The 17,000-nt window shown below is 42.5% G+C and overlaps 2 protein-coding genes across 3 annotated transcripts; both read right to left on the reverse strand.

The window, feature by feature from the left end:
* Positions 1-994: 994 nt before the first annotated feature.
* On the reverse strand, positions 995-7,496 carry LOC133576357 (creatine kinase B-type-like). Its single transcript, XM_061929517.1, has 8 exons — positions 7,346-7,496; positions 6,576-6,760; positions 4,697-4,851; positions 2,461-2,593; positions 1,885-2,056; positions 1,684-1,807; positions 1,421-1,610; positions 995-1,347 (listed from the first exon to the last, which is right to left on the reverse strand). The coding sequence occupies exons 2-8, from the start codon at positions 6,751-6,753 to the stop codon at positions 1,169-1,171; spliced, it is 1,131 nt and encodes a 376-aa protein (XP_061785501.1). The 5' UTR covers positions 6,754-6,760; positions 7,346-7,496; the 3' UTR covers positions 995-1,168.
* Positions 7,497-8,820: 1,324 nt separating this feature from the next.
* On the reverse strand, positions 8,821-16,996 carry LOC133576280 (photoreceptor outer segment membrane glycoprotein 2). Of its 2 annotated transcripts, none has more exons than XM_061929390.1 (5): positions 15,887-16,996; positions 15,717-15,810; positions 13,293-15,564; positions 9,708-9,954; positions 8,821-9,322 (listed from the first exon to the last, which is right to left on the reverse strand). In XM_061929390.1, exons 3-5 carry the CDS (start codon positions 13,871-13,873, stop codon positions 9,077-9,079), a joined length of 1,074 nt encoding a protein of 357 aa, XP_061785374.1. In that variant the 5' UTR covers positions 13,874-15,564; positions 15,717-15,810; positions 15,887-16,996; the 3' UTR covers positions 8,821-9,076. The 2 variants fall into 2 exon arrangements, with proteins under 2 accessions (XP_061785374.1, XP_061785373.1); XM_061929389.1 differs by having other exon boundaries at positions 15,667-15,810.
* Positions 16,997-17,000: the final 4 nt, after the last annotated feature.

Here is a 17,000-nt window from a genome sequence, read left to right on the forward strand (position 1 = left end):
TTTTGAAGCCGTTTGCAGGTGTTTTGAGGGTGTGTTTGGTGTTTTGAAGGTGTTTTGAAGGCGTTTGGTGTTTAGAAACCGTTTGCAGGTGTTTTGAAGGCTTGTAAAGGTGTTTCAATACGTGTTTGGTGTTTTGAAGTCGTTGGGATTTTTGAAGGTGTTCTGTTTATTAAACTATTTTTGAAGGGTGTTTTAAGTGTATGAAGGTGTTTTGAAATAGTTTGGTGCCTAAAGGTTTTTGAAGGCGATTGAAGGTGTTTCGAAGGCATTTGAAGGTGTTTTGAAGTCGTTTGAAGATGTGTGGTGTTTTAAGGTGTTTGAAGTGTGTTTGAAGGCATTTAAAGGTAGTTGAAGGAGTTTTCAATGTTACAAGGCATTTTGAAGGTGTTTTAAAGGGATTTGAGGGTGTTCAAAGGTGTTTTGAGAGCGTGTGAAGTTGTTTGAAGGCGGTTGAAGGTGTTTGGTGTGTGAAGGTGTTTTCAGTGTGTTTGAAGGAATTTAAAGGTAGTTGAAGGTGTTTTTAATGTTTCAGGGCATTTTGAAAGATGTTTTAAAGGGGTTTGAGGGTGTTTTGCCGGTGTTCGAAAGTGTTTTGAGAGCTTGTGAAGTTGTTTGAAGGCGTTTGAAGGTGTTTGGTGTTTTGAAAGCGTTTGGAAAACGTTTAGTGTTTTGAAGCCGTTTGCAGGTGAGTTGAAGGCGTGTGAAAGTGTTTAAAAGGCTTGCTTGGTGTTTTTAAGTCATTAGATGTTTTGAAGGTGTTCAATGCTGTGAAGCTCTTTTTAAAGTGCATTTTGGAGGTGTATGAAGGTATTTTGAAATTGTTTGAAGCCTTAAGGTATTTGAAGGCCTTTTGAAGGCGGCTGAAGGTGTTTCGAAGGCTTTTGAAAGTGTTTTAATGTGTTTGAAGGTGTTTTATGAGCGTTTGAAGGTGTTTGACAATGTTTTGAAGGCGTTTAAAGGCGTTTTGAAGGCATGTCAAGGTGCTTTGAAGGCATTTGGTGTTTCACAGACTTTATTAGGGATGTTTGAACTGTCCAAACAGGAACTAGAAAACTGTTAACAGTCTAGTGGCTCACTAAAATCCCAGAGGATTCATTCAGGTTAAAGTGACGTTTGGGGGTGAGGGTGTCAGAGGGAGGTGTCAGAGGTCTATGGTTAAAGTGACAGTTCACTTCTGCTCAGGCATCAGATCATCAATGGCATCTCCAGACTCGAGGCGTTTCTCCATGTCGACAAGAAGGTTGACGCCGTCCACCACCATCTGGACCAGCTCCACCTCAGAGAAACCCAACCGGTCGGCGTTAGAGATGTCAAAGACTCCACCCACCGCTGCGGTGTCGACACCCCCTGCAGTGACAAGACGACAACTTGAGACAACGAGGACTAGAGCGGACCAACAGGTCACTGACAGAGATTCTACCTGTCCCTCTCTTCTGCAGCCTCAGACGCTTCAGGACCTCTCCAAAGAGCTCGTGCTTGCTCATATTAGGAAGTTTGACGTGGACCCCGGCCCGCAGACCTGTTCCCAGGTTGGACGGGCAGGTAAGCACATAGCCCAGGTGCTCATTCCACATGAACTCGTGACCTCGCTCCTTGAACAGGTCCTCAATCTGCACGACAACACCACCTTGATGTGACCATCATGCCTACATGCAAAGAGGAAGTGAGAGTTGTGCTGCTGACCTTGGTGAGTCCGGTGCAGAACCGTGAGAAGACGTCCCTCATGTTGCCGCCTTTCTGCATGCTGATGACCCGCAGGTGGTCTTCCTCGTTGACCCAAACCAGGAAGGTCTTGGTGTCGTTGTGCCTAAAAGCGGAGGGACGAGCGTCAGCTTTTTGGCTCAACAGGGCCTGTAGCACATGTAAGACGAAACTGCTTCTGACCAGATCCCGCGGCCGTCAGGCCAATCGCGGCCCATGCCGGACGACAAAAGCAAGGGCGAGACAGGCTTATCGAACAGGAAGTGGTCATCAATCAGCTGTTGCTGCTCCTCCTCAGTCATGTTCTTCAGGGCGTAGTAACGACCTTTCAAGTCGCCATCGAGGGCGTCCAGACCTGCATACACACAGAGTCAAAGGCCACACATAGATGTCATCTTTGGTTTGTTTTTTGTTTTTTTTGTGGCATTTTCACAAACACTAAATATTTTTAGCCAGAATATGGTTTCGTTTTTTGCCCAAACTTTTTGTCACCTAAGTTTTTTGGGGGGGAAGTCAAAGTAGCATAATGGGAACTCTTGTCGTTAGTGTAGAGCGCCATCTAGTGCCCATCTATTTTTACAAAGAATAACACTGAAGGGCAAAACAGTAGTCAAGTTTTCAAAAACACTGGTCCAGCAGGGGGCGCTGCAAAAGCATCTAGCAGTTATGTCGACATGGTAACAAACTCTCGAAGATGATGATTGTTGAGAAAGAGGAAGAGGCAGTGAAACGCAAAGTAGAAAGGAAGTGATGTCATACTTTCAATGGAAAGTTGTTCGATGGCTCGACGTTCTCCGCGGCTGCAGTGTGGCGGCAAACAGAAGCCACGGATGCTACGGCCCGTCCGAACCCGAGAACTTAGGACGTAGTTTGGGTCCAGATCATCTCCACCCTGAAACAATAAGGGTTATATTATTTCTTATTATTGTTATTGATGTAAGGCATATTGTTGGCAACACAGTAATTATTATATTTTAATGATAAAATGATTTGGTTCTGGACAATAGTGTCAAAGACAAATTTGAAGACGAATTAAAGAAAAGATTAAAACAAAAAGTGAAGCTGAGGTATTTTCTATGTTACTTTATAAGGTATATATATACACCTGTGCTGTTTACTTGCCAGTGTGGGCACCCGTTTCATAAAAGGTAAAAATTATGTATTTAAATTGATTATGGTTATAATTTATTTTGTATAGGCATACAGTTACAATATGGTACAGCACGTATTTCGAGTTTTTTTTTGTGGCTGTTATCCTGGGCTTTTAGCTCAGTAGCTAGCATGCTCGTTTATCATACCGAACGACCCAGGTTCGAGTCCTGAGCGGAAGAGAAAAGCACGGACTGAATCAGGCAGGTTATACATATTAGTACATCGTTTAAATTATTTTCTTAATCCATTTCATAATTTAATGCCGCATATTGATATGCTAAAGGTTTCAATTGTTGTATGTGCATACAAAAGTTTTATGTTTCATTTTCTCTTAAGATGATATTCCTCCTTTTTTGTTCTTAGATTGCAGGGTATAATTTGATTTGGGCATAATTTTAGCTGTTTGCAATGCACGAAATCATTAAATTTCAATATTTTTGATTGAAAAAAAATGAGGGTTTAAATGTTCTCTATAACCGACATTATGTATTATTAACTGACCACTTTTGTAACATAGCTAACTAACATGTGATAGCAACATCCAGTAAAAGGAACAGGAAACGCTTAAGAAATACCAATAACTAAAGGTAGAGCTAGAGAAAATGTGGGGTGTGAAGGCAACAGTAGTGCCAGTACTGATGGGGGTAGTGGGGGAAGTAACCCCTCAAATGGGTGGATAACACCAACAGACACCAGGAACAACATCTGACATCGGCGTACGAAAGAACAGCTACGATCCTGCACAAAACCCTCCAGCTCCAAGGGTTCTGATAGAGAACCCCAGCATGAAGGAGATACCGCCAGAGTGGCCAAGAAAACACATACATACATAATAATATATACACACAGTATACTTAATTCTTGTGTTATTTGTTATTAAATCATGATGTTATTTGTAATTTCATAGTGATGTTACTGTGTTTATGTATTCTCTATACAATATTTAATATGTTAGTGTAATTTGGACTGACAAAATTATGACAGTTGTATTAATATTATACTATTTCTTATTACAAAGGCATTATTATCATACATGTATTATTTATGACTCTATAAACATTCTGTTTACTTTAACTCCCTTAGCTTCTACTTAGTTTGTTATATTATTCATCAGTGTCTCATTACTGATATGATAGGAACAAACGCTGTAAAATCCAACACTTTTGTATTTGTATCCTCTATTTCAAATTCTGAAAGTAATTGATAAAAACTGAGAATAAATAAGTTCTGCTTCTTCCTGCACCTTTTTGGACATGTTGAAGTGTAAACATAAATACATTGGCGTGCATGTTGTAAACCATTACCATTGTCCATCCATCCATCCATTTTCTACCGCTTATTCCCTTTTGGGGTCGCGGGGGGCGCTGGAGCCTATCTCAGCTACAATCGGGCGGAAGGCGGGGTACACCCTGGACAAGTCGCCACCTCATCGCAGCATTACCATTGTTATTTGCTAATATTATAGTGTTGTTATTATTTGTATTATTGTTGTTTTTGTTTACCTGAGACATGTTAACAATATATTTAATGTTTACTACTAAATTGACATTGTTCTTAGCATAAATTACATTAATGGTGTTATTAGTCATGTGTTTTTGTTATTTATGTTTATTTTATAGTTTTTAGCCATGAGTTATTTTTTTTTTTTTATCACTGAAGTTTTATTATTAGTTATTAGTCATATTTTGATGTTTTATTGTTATTATTTGATAGTAATATGTTTATTATTTATGTTTTATTGTTATTGATTATAAGTCATGTTTCTTGTTATTATCTACTGTATGTTATTAATATTAGTTATTAGTCATGTTCATTAGTTGTTTGTCATGTTATTGTCGTTTACCTGCAGGTTGTCTGCATTGATGTCAGTCTTGTGCTTGTCGTTAGGTTTGTAACCACCATGGCGGTCTTCGATGACAGGGTCCAACAGGTCCTTGAACACCTCGTAGGTCTCCTCGTCTCCAGCGACGCAGCCCACCGTCATGATGAACGGATGACCTGAGGACACGTCAAAAAGGTCAGCGTAACTGTAAAGTAATGATATAATATGTAATGTATATTGTTATGGTAATTCGATTATATATATTTACCATTATGGTGTACAGCAGTGTTTTTCAAACGTGTACCACTAGTGGTACACGGGCTCCAAAGGAGCGCCAAAAGGTCACCTGATTAAAGTATTGTGTTATATTTTCCTATATTCAAACACCAGGGTTCCCCCTTAATGTAATTGAATGTGGCACGCCGCCACTGCATTTTTATTACTGCCACACCTTGAAAATAAGGTTGTTGTTTTTTTTACTTGAAAACAAATTAAAGTAATATAATATATTTTAGCCCCAAGAAAAAAATCACACAAAGTCCAACGCTATTTTTAACTTTTATTACCAATCTTATGATAACGAATGGCACAATTCCAACAGGTTTTATCTCCCGTGAAAACACTTTCGTCTCGTGAGTCTGTGCTTCCCCGGACACACAACACTTCCTCATTCTCCGCCAATCACCTTTCAGGAACGAACGTTGTGAATGTAAACATGGGAAAAATTTACATCAGATCCAAACCACAGGAACATAAAACATTTACATTAGTTGGTCGTTACAGTATGTATTGATATATATATAGCCTATTATGTGTGCACTATTGACAAGTCATGTACAGAAAACTTGATCACTGAAAACCGCGCTACAGAAAACAGATATAAGCAAAACGCACGCCATTGTCTTGAGCGTTGTCAGCATGTCTGCGATGTGGACGTGATGTTTATATATATTGTAGATATACCCGTGGACAGCCATCTACAAAATGTGCAAATATTAAGAGGCTTTTAAGAAGATAAAGTCCAACTAGCGCGTCATGCTCGTGGTAGCTCTTCTTTGGTCAGCAACATTGAGGGACAGAAGTAGGGACTCCAAACACAAGTACACCAGAAGAAGATGTTAGATTAGTTAATAAAAAAAGGTCATTCAAAAAAGTCTGTAAACCCTTGAAAAAATCTCAACAAAGTACATTGTACAAAAAGCAGCAACAATTAAAAATATAGCAAAACACTTTAAAAAAGTAATGCTAATTCATAATAACAGATTTGTTTTAAATGTATATATTTTCTTTGCCTTTTTAAAGAAAATCGTATCATCGTAGAAAATTATGCAAATCACTCGATGGCGTCATGTGACCACGCCCATAACCACGCCCCAACTGCCACAGGTATCTTGGCACTTTGGGGAAAACCCTGAACTCAGTGTTACTGTTCAAACTGTGTGTAATGTTACAGTGGCCAAACATATACACTTGTTAAATAAAAGCTCTACCTTGTTTTTATTGAATACCTCGGCCTACTACGCTACTGTATTTTAATGTTGGTCATTTATGGTGGTACTTGGAGAGCCAAGTTTTTCCTGAGGTAGTACTAGGTCGGAGAACCACTGGTATATAGTGATGGTATGATATGGTACTGTTATGGTGTAGTAATGGTATGTTTATGTAATGTATATTCACTGTCATGGTAAGGGTATGATAAATAATATTTAGTTGGCCTTTGATTGGGCGGATCAAGAGGTGCCCCCGCCCCTCGTTTAGCCCCTCCCCCAGAGTGTACTCAAGGTCAGAAGAGACCAAGTCTTAATTGATCCAATTAAAGCTTCTAATCAGGCCAAAGAGAACTTCACAAGGAGTCACGTTGATTTGGGCAAGGTTTGGGGGAGGCGTCGATCGACGTTACCTGGATTGTCCACCCCGGTCTGGATGACGTCATCCAGGGTGAAGCCGCTGGCCGTCTCCTTGTCACGCAGGCCCTCGTACATTTCAAGTGTGAGCACCTTGGCCATGTGGTTGTTGTGCTGACTCAGGTCCGGATACTCCTGCTCACCCGAGTAGCTCATCTTCAGCTTGTTGCTCATGACGACGCTACGTCACAGGACACGCACGTCAATCAACATGATCAATCACGGACCGGCGCGCTTCTGCAGTGACGCAGCAGAATGCGCCGGTCACCTTCACCTCGTGACCGCGCACGCACGCATTGATTGCTGCTCACGTGCACACGTCTCACGCAACCTTGAAGGCGTCGCGTGCATGCAGGAAAAGAAGATTAAACGCTCATCGATGCAAATAAGGAAACATAAGAATAAAGTCCCATTATGAATAAATACAACAAAGATTGAACTTTAATCATAATAAATAAAGACTGAAATGCACCGTTTGGTTATTTGCTGACTGCGCAACACTTGCACACGCACGGACACGCGCAGCTCGACGATGCATGAACCAGCAGTAGATAAATATTGGAATAAATCAACAATAAATACATCTGAAATAACCGCAAACAAGATGTAAACAGATGCTCTTTGTTCTGACAGAACCCCCACCCCCATCCCCTCTCCCCCCGGGGTATGACGCCATACGTGTGCATATGTGCACGACAGGATGGAGTATATGTTGCAGAGCAGAACAGGACTGATCAGGTGATTGATCCGGGTCAAGGGTTCTTACCTGTACGTGGTTCCGGTCGTGTGATGTGGTCTCAAGCGGTCCGGTTCTGCTGCGGTGGATTAATGCGCGTTCAGCTTTTTATACCCGCCCCTTGCACCTTATTGGTTCCTATTTTCAGTCCATTCATTCAATTGGACAGGAAACTGCTGCAGGTCACGTGGCATGGCACTTGTAATGCACAAGACGAAGGACCCAGAATGTGATCGGAACCATCTAAGCTAGGTTCTGTTATTACTGCAATTTGCTTCTGGATCACCATGGAAACCGCTTATTTGAAACGCCTGTCTCCATGGTAACAGCAGCTCCATCATCATCACCATTATCATCATCAACATCATCTCCATCCTGAATCCACCCCGTCCTCCATTTTTTTATTGACACATCAAAACTATCCACTGGTCGGCTGATCCCCCGCCCCGCACACACACAGCCAATCACAGCCCTCCTCAGCTTCCTATTGGCTGAGGCCAGCAACTTCAGAGGGTTTATTGTTAGTGGATTGACTCTCAATTGATCAATGAATCAGTCACATTGATGACATTCTGTCAACATTAACCTGTATATGCATCAGGGACAGTCTCACGAGGGAACAAGAAAGGGTTACTTGCTGTTCCTGTTTGACCTCAAACTGTGTGCGTGTGCGTGTGCGTGTGTGAGTGTGCGTGTGTGTGTGTGTGAGTGTGTTACGTAAGAGTGACTTAATATGCTGCTAATACTGTTTGGGACAATAAAAGACCTAAGCTTCTTTGAGAGGTGGAGGAAGATGAAGAAGTTTGTCCACAGTGAAGGACACAGGAGGAGGCGCAGGAGGATGATGATGAAAATGATTGTGTGTAGTCACAGCTCCAACGTGTCACCATCTCCTCTGTTCTGATTGGTTACTTCTATGTTGTGTAACAGACTGTCACAGGTGCATTGTGGGACATTTAGACAGCATCGGTCTGACCTCTTTTCATCTGTCACCATGACAACCCGCCAGCAGCTCGCCGGCGCGCGCGCGCATACACACACACACACACACACACACACACACACACACACACACACACACACACACACACACACACACACACACACACACACACACACACACGATTGGCTAGAGGAAGGAGTCAAGGAAGGAAGGAGGGAGGATGTGAGGAAGGAGGACACAAGGACAAAGAGCAGTGGAGACAAAAAGGGGGCGGCCTTTCACAGGATAAAGAAGGTGTTTGCGTGTGTGTGTGTGTGTGTGGGGGGGGGGGGGGGGGGGTGAGTAATCTGGGACACAGAATACCACGTGACCGTTACCAGGACAACAGGAGAGTCATTGATAGGCTGCTGCAGGAGAAGCTGTAATGCTGCAAATGACCACCATGCAAGTGAACGTAAAAGAAACGTGAAAGTCAACGCAATATTAGTTCTAGATCTTTGATCAAATATGTGGGGAGCATGTCTCCATCTAGCGGATAAAGAAAGTAAACCAGCATCATGACTCACAATCAGCATTTTTATTTGCAGGGAAATGACATAAAAGTTACATTTAAAATGTTTTTTCAACAAAAAAGGTTGGCTCGAACTAAGCTAAGATAAATGGATGAAAATAATTGACTGGCGACAGGTGAGCGATATCATTGTCAAAGTGGTTACAAGGTCACTTGTGTTTGACTCGTTGATCCATTTGACCGTTTGAACCTGTTGGCTGCTTCATGGGAGGTCAGAGGTCAGTTGTAGTTCCCTCCGGGGTCCACTTCATGCCTGTCCACCTGGCATCTGGACCTGAAAGGCCGACGGCGACCCCGTAGAGACATTCAGGTTGGGGTCGTCGTCCACCTGGTAACACTTCCCCAAGCTTTTGATGATCTTTACATTGGATCGGGCTGTTTCTGCCAGGCTATTCTCCAGAATCCAGCCAGCCACCTCCGAGTTTGGATCCTCCTGAAGGAGAACATTCTCCATGGCCGTCTGCAGGAAACGGACCCCCGTCAGAACCAACAGCTGGCAAGAGGAAAAATAAAGTGAAAGTCAGAAAGTGTTTTAGTGGCTTCTAGTGGTCATCCCGAGAATAACTACAAGGACAAATCACTTCCTGTAACAATCACAATGACTTCTGTTTATTTCTGTATCCAACCTGTAAACTGACACATCACTTCCTGTTTGAATGGGAGTAGTGTTGGACTGCCTCTATATGTTAGCTTAGCACGAGTAAATCTAATGATTAACAGTCAATTTGAATGCTGACATTCAACATAAAGCGGAAATGTTCTGTCAGGGATTTAATCTGAAAAGATTGCAATTTCTTACATTGTGTCATCCAGGAAATATGCTAAGTATTTAAGATGAGCTGTCCGCCATCTTGAAGGGTCACATGGTGACAGAGTACCTCAAATAACCAGATGAGCAGCACGCCGACGCCTATGGACTGCATGATGCCAGTGTAGTGGTCCAGCAAGGCTTGCCGGCAGCCCTCTCCCCACAGGTTCTGTTGTTGACTCTGTGGGCCGTAGTTGAAGTGGGCAGAGCTGTTGCTGACCTGCTGTTGGATGCACGGGCGAGGAGAGAAAGTACTGCAACAGCTGAACGGGACGCCGTCCATTAAGTACTTCCCTTCCACGTTACTCCTTAGACGTCTGCAAGGTACGAGGAACAAGAAGAGGGACCAATGAGGACTTCAAAGTGGGAACAATGGGGAAGAAGAGAGACGAATAAGAATGATAAGAGCGACTAATAAGGACAAAGAGGAACCAATGACGACAAAAAGGAACAAATAAAGACTGAAAAGAGGATTAAAGAAACTTTACTATCACACCAGCACATTTAGAGAGACTAACAAGGACGACGAAGAGCGACCAATAAGGACGATGATGAGGGACCAATGAGGACAAAGATGGACCAGTGAGGACAAAGAGGATCTAATGAGGATGATGATGGACAAATGAGGACAACAAAGAAAGACTAATGAGGACAACGAAGAGGGACCAATGAGGACGAAAACGGACCAATAAGGACATAGATCGACTAATGAAGACAAAGAACGGACCAATGTTTGCGGTGAAGAGGGACCAATGAGGACAAATAGGAACCAAAGAGGGCAATGAAGAAAGACCAATGAGGACGACGAAGAGGGACCAATGAGGACGAAGATGGACTAATGAGGACAAAGAAGGGATCAGTGAGTACAAAGAGGAAAAAGTCAGTGAGTACAAATGAGGAAAAAGAGGAACAATGAGAACGAAGAGGAACTATAAGGATGACAAAGCTGTACCAATAAAGGACAACAAAAAAGATCAATGAGGACAAAGAGGGACAAATGAGGATGAAGAAGAGCAACCAATGAGGACAAAGAGGAACCAATGATGACAAAGAGAGACACATAGTGAAACTTTTTTATCGCACCAGGTCCTATGAGACACATAAGATGGCACGCGATTTAGAGGGACCTTGTGAAAATGACTAATGAGGATGTACAAGAGGGATCAATGAGGACGACGAAGAAGAACCAATGAGGACAAAGATTGAATAATGTGGACAAAGAGGGACCAATGATGATGGCGAACAGAGACAAATGAGGAACCAATGAAGAGGGACCAAATTAGGACAACGAAGAAAGACCGATGAGGACAACAAAGAAAGACCAATGAGGACAACGAAGAGGGACCAATGAGGACGAAGATGGACCAGTAAGGACAAAGCTAGACAAATGAAGATGAAAATGGACCAATAAGGTTGAAGATGGACTAATGAGGACAAAGAGGGACTAATGAGGACGAAGAAGAACAATGAGAACAAAGAAGAACTATGAGGATGACAAAGACGGACCAATGAGGACGACAAAGAAAGACCAATGAGGACAAAGAGGAACTGATGATGACAACGAGGGACACATAAAGACTGACATTTATTTATCATACCAGGGCCTATAAGGCACATACGATGGCATGCAATGTAGAGGGACCTTGTGAAAACAACCAAGAGGGACTAATGAGAATGTACGAGAGGGACCAATGAGGACGACGAAGAGGAACCAACGAGGACAAAGATGGACCAGTGAGGACGGCGAACTGAGACCAATGAGGAACCAATGAGGACAACGAAGAAAGACCAATGAAGAAAAACCGATGAGGACAAAGATGGACCAGTAAGGACAATGCCGGACAAACAAAGATGAAGATGGACCAATAAAGAAGAAGATGGACTAATGGGGACAAAGAAGGGACCAGTTAAGACCAATGAGGGTGAAGAGGAACAATGAGAACAAAGAAAAACTAACAAAGAGGGACTTCTTTGATCAAAAAAACCTATGAGGATGACAACGATGGATCAATAAGGATGACAAAGAAAGATCAATGAGGACGTAGAGGGACCATTGAGGATGATGAAGAGCGACCAATAAGGACAAAGAGGAAAGATGACAAAGAAGTACAAATAAAGAGTGAAAAGAAGATTCAAGGCACTTTATTATCATACCAGCACATATGAGACACATAAGATGGTACGAGATTTAAAGGGACGTTGTGAGAACAACAAAGAGGGACTAACGAGGATGACGAAGAGGGACCAATGAAGATCATGAAGAAGAACCAATGAAAAAACAGATGGACCAGAGAGGATGACGAGAAACCAATTGAGCCAAAGATGGAGTAGTGAGGACAAAGAGGGACCAATGAGGACGATGATGAACCAGTAAGAATGAAGATAGAATTATAAGGACAAAGAGGACGAAGATGGACCAATAAGGATGAAGATGGACCAATCTGGACAAAAAGGGACCAATGATGACAGCGGACAGTGACCAATGAGGGACCAATGAGGACAACAAAGAAAAACTAGTGAGGACAACAAAGAGGGAGCAATGAGAAAGAAAATTGACCAGTAAGGATGAAGATGGACCAATCTGGACAAAAAGGGACCAATGATGACAGCGGACAGTGACCAATGAGGGACCAATGAGGACAACGAAGAAAAACTAGTGAGGACAACGAAGAGGGAGCAATGAGAAAGAAAATTGACCAGTAAGGATAAAGATGGACCAATGATGACACAGAAGGACCAATGAGGACACAGAGGGACCAATGAGGACAACGATGGGCCAATGAGGACAAAGAGGGACCAATGATGACACAAAAGGACCAATGATGACACAGAAGGACCAATGATGACAAAGAGGTACCAACAAGGACAAAGAAAGGACCAATGATGACAAAGAGGGACCAATGAGGACAAAGAGGGACAAATGAGAACAAAGAGGGACCAATGAGGATGATGATGGACCAGTAAGAATGAAGATAGAATTATAAGAACAAAGAGGACAAAGATGGACCAATAAGGATGAAGATGGACCAATCTGGACAAAAAGGGACCAATGATGACAGCGTACAGTGACCAATCAGAATCAGAATCGTTTTATTGCCATTGTTTGAGAACGAGTTCACAAACTAGGAATTTTTCTTGGTGCAATCGTGCAATGAGGGACCAATGAGGACAACGAAGAGGGAGCAATGAGAAAGAAAATTGACCAGTAAGGATGAAGATGATGACAAAGAGGGACCAATGAGGACAAAGAGGGATAAATGAGGACAAAGATTGGCCAATGAGGACAAAGAGGGACCAATGATGACACAGAAGGACCAATGAGGACAAAGAAAGGACTAATGAGGACAAAGAAGGACCAATGAGTTCAAAGAGGGACAAATGAGGACATAGAGGGATCAATGCGGACGAAGATAAAAAAAAATTATGACAAATATAGACCAATGAGGACAAAAACGGGCCAAAGAGGGCAAAGATGGACCAATAAGGACAAAGATGGACCAATAAGGACAAAGGTGGACCAATAAGGGCAAAGGTGGACCAATAAGGACAAAGATGGACCAATAAGGACAGAGATGGACCAATAAGGACAAGGATGGACCAATAAGGACGACGATGGACAAATGAGAACAAAGATGGACCAGTGAGCGCTGCTTACTCTCTTACGGTGCTGCTGCTCATATTCAGGTAGCGGTTACTGATCCACTGGACCTGAAACCAGTCCCGGTATCCTGAGTTTCCGCAGCACTGGAACTGGATCTGCAGCAAGTCGAGGGTGTTCTTCAGGTAGCAGCGACCAGGTGTGTCAGTGTCCTTGTAGTGGCGCATGGCGTGCCGCAGTCCCAGGAAGAGCGACTCCTGCAGCTGGTCGCCAACACTGTAGCACATTAGCGCCCCCACCAGGACGCAGAATGTGAAGAAGAAGGTGCAGGCCACATAGGGCATCATGACCAGCTTCCAACGCAGGAACTTCTTGCTGTCAGCACAGTCCAGACAAATCTTGCCGCCCAGGAAGTTGATGCCGCAGGCCGCCAGGCCCGTGGCGATCAAAATGTGTGGTACATGGAAGACGCCTTGGTCCGACATCACTTCCTGCCATTTTTGGAGCTCCACTTTCAGGAACAAGCCCACCCAAAAGAGGGCAGCGCCGGTCACAACCGAGACCCAGTTCAGCAAGCAGAGGATCTCAGCGAGCTTCTCTCTCTCTGCCTTGCTGAAGGTCACTTTGCAGACCGCCATGATGTTTGGATCACATGTGCACGGTCACCAGCGGGCCCAGCAGCCACACGCTGTTCTGGCAGCCATCTTGGTTCTCTGACAGGGAACCTTGCAACTCAGCAACAGCATCATCAGTTTGTAAATCGAGGGCACAATGGGCAAGCGCGGGTGGTTTTTGGCAGACTGTCTGCTCCAATCAAATTCCACCTTAGTATCGTTAGCTCCACCCAGCTGATCATAATTGATTCAACTTCCAACATAGAACTACCACAGTGAGTAACCTCCATCTGTGAGCTTCACACGTGAGCATCATATGGTATATTTAAGCATCATATGTTATACTTGAGTGTCATACGTGAGCGTCATATGTTATACTTGAGAGCATCATATGTTATGCTTGAGCGTCATATGTTATGCTTGAGCGCCATTACGTTATATTTGAGCGTGATACTTAAGTGTCATACTTGAGCATCATATGTTATACTTAAAAGGGGCTGTTTGCAACATTTACACAGATGCCTGGAGGCGCTAACTTTCCAATGTATTTGACACACTTCTCGTATGTAATGACATAATTCCATATGTACGTAACACATGCACGCGCATTTGCTTTGGCTGATGTTAGCTAATAAATGCAATTTGGATAGCTAGCGTTAGCTGTCATTGAATGTATATTCTATCATAACAACATAACTTCAAATTATTAGTTTGCTTCTCTTGGACTGTTTAAGTGTGTGTGCACACGCTTTCTGCGCGTACTTCTTGATGAGACATGGTGAGTGACTGCCGTATACAAGATATTTTCTCTTTTTTTTTTTTATCACATATACTTAGTAATTGAGAAAACTATAGACATTTGTAAAACAAACATGTGCTGGTAAACCACTAATGGTGACACAAGTTAGCCAATGTTGTTCTTGTTGTATTTTTTACTTTGAAAAATGTAACTGTGAGCAAGTTGCAAACAGCCCCTTAAAGCGTCATGCACTATACTTGAGCGTCATACCGTTATGCTTAAGTGTCATACAGTATACTTGAGCGTCATATGTTATACTTAAGCGTCATATATTATACTTAAGTGTCATACGTTATACTTAAGTGTCATACGTTATACTTAAGCACCATACTTGAGCGTCATACATTACACTTAAGCATCATACAATGTACTTGAGCGTCATATGTTACACCTGAGTGTCTTACATTGTGCTTGAGCATCATACGTTGTACCTGAGCGTCATACGTTATACTTGAGCGCCAAACATTATACTTAAGTGTCATACGTTATACTTAAATGTCATACTTAAGCGCCATACTTGAGCATCATACATTACACTTAAACATCATACATTATACTTGAGCATCATACTTAAGCAACATACGTAGGCATAATATTTAAGCATGATAAGTTGTAAATGAGCGTCATACATTATACTTGAGCATCATACATCATACGTTATACTTATACATCATACTGATGTGTTATACTTAAGCATCAAATTTACGTAAGCTAGGTCATACCTGAGCGAGGTCATACCTGAGCGAGGTCATACGCGAGCGAGGTCATATGTGAGCGAGGTCATACGTGAGCGAGGTTATACATGATACAAGAACGTCATATGTCCATCTGTAGCAAAGGTGTGGTGTTTGCTCCTCTCCTAAGAAGCTTAGCAAGTGTTTCAAGGTGATGTTTCGTCACGCAAGCAGGATGTGGCCTATGTTGGGGAGAGAAAGTGAAAGTTTGGCTGGTCAAAATGTAAATAATTGAATTGTAAATATAATAGTAAATAATAAGAATACATTCTCCAGAAAATCACCTCTAAAGGTGTCATGTCCAACTTTCCTGCCAATATTGTATTTAGCTCACATTTATTTTCATGGTTGTTCAGCTGGAAGATCTGTTCCTGTAGAGAACTTCAGTTGAAAGGTCCATAGAACGAAGGTAAGGGTTACCATGGCAACTATAAAAAGACAAAAGAGTATAAAAGCATGCAGGTCACAATGATGGAGAGCTGCTCTACCACATAAAATGTTTACCGTCCAGCAGCAGAACACCGGTCTTCACGACGGGACTAAGGAGCAAATACTAAATCTGAGTAGAAGTTCAGCAGCCGTCATGTGCTCCAAATCTTCTTAATGCTAATCAGCCTCATAAGAAGCTACCAAATCTCCAGGCTCCACCTGCTGCAGCATGGCCACGCCCCCCATGCTGCCTAAAGAATTAGTCCAGGAAGTTAAGAGTTTGTTTGTTCTTACAGAAAGTTAAAAGTGTATTGTGTGTGTTGTTTTTTCAGGAAGTTAGGAAAAACTCAGATTGTGTGGTTTGGATCAATAATTGATATTCCCAATCTGTTCGTGCGCGAAGTGTTTCTGAGAAACGTTTTTGTTTGTCTGTTCTGCTCTTCTTTTTTGTGCTGTTTACTTTCTCGTCCGCCATGATGACACATGTAGTTCTGCTGAGTGGCCACTAGATGGCAGGCAATAACAAAAAAAGAGGCCCTGACAATGCTGGCTGATTTGCATTATGTCCTAACTATCGAAATGGAACTGGGCCATTATCTATGTTTGATCTCCTTTTATCTTTCATTCTACCCCTTTCAAGTTCTCTGATGTTGTTGTTCTCACATCCAGGACAACCAGAAATGAAATGAAGAGGTTCACAAGAAAATGTTGGTTTTCTGTCTTTGTGAATTGTGACCATTTACTGTTTATTTGTTGTCAAAAGCCGTTTGTTGTCAGCTGAGCGCTCTGATGACGTCACCGCCGTGACGACACACGCGTCTGTTCTCGTCCCCTCCTGGCTCCCGTGGGACCATGATGTGACGTCACGTAACTATAGCGTTTCCGGCAGAGAAGGCGGTGCTTCCAGTTTGATTAATCAATATTCGTTCATCACAGAAGCCAACTTCCGGGAGCCTTTGCTTCTTATGTGAAAACAAAAGCATATATATGTATTCCTGTATATTGTAGCCAAAGGTTTATAGATGAACCATTATTGTTTAAGTTGTATGATGTCAATATTGAAAAGAAATGAAGAAAATTCCCTGATAAACTTTTTTGAGGATCAGTGTCTAACGTCTTTTGTTGTGAAAGTCTCCCGTACCGGAAGTGGTTTGAAGTATCGTCATCTTGTCCTGGAGGAGCCAAGTCG

The sequence above is a fragment of the Nerophis lumbriciformis genome, linkage group LG34 (genome assembly GCF_033978685.3).
Source record: "Nerophis lumbriciformis linkage group LG34, RoL_Nlum_v2.1, whole genome shotgun sequence".
Taxonomy (NCBI): domain Eukaryota; kingdom Metazoa; phylum Chordata; class Actinopteri; order Syngnathiformes; family Syngnathidae; genus Nerophis; species Nerophis lumbriciformis.

Coding starts and splice junctions, on each gene's coding strand:
- LOC133576357 (XM_061929517.1), bottom strand. CDS start 6,753: ATGAGCAACAAGCTGAAGATGAGCTACTCGGGTGAGCAGGAGTATCCG. Junction 2,057..2,460: donor CGAACAACTTTCCATTGAAA/GTATGACATCAC, acceptor GTGTGTATGCAG/GTCTGGACGCCCTCGATGGC. Junction 1,611..1,683: donor TCTGCACCGGACTCACCAAG/GTCAGCAGCACA, acceptor GTTGTCGTGCAG/ATTGAGGACCTGTTCAAGGA.
- LOC133576280 (XM_061929390.1), bottom strand. CDS start 13,873: ATGGCGGTCTGCAAAGTGACCTTCAGCAAGGCAGAGAGAGAGAAGCTC. Junction 9,955..13,292: donor AGCAGCAGCACCGTAAGAGA/GTAAGCAGCGCT, acceptor CGTACCTTGCAG/ACGTCTAAGGAGTAACGTGG. Junction 9,323..9,707: donor TGCTCATCTGGTTATTTGAG/GTACTCTGTCAC, acceptor TCCTCTTGCCAG/CTGTTGGTTCTGACGGGGGT.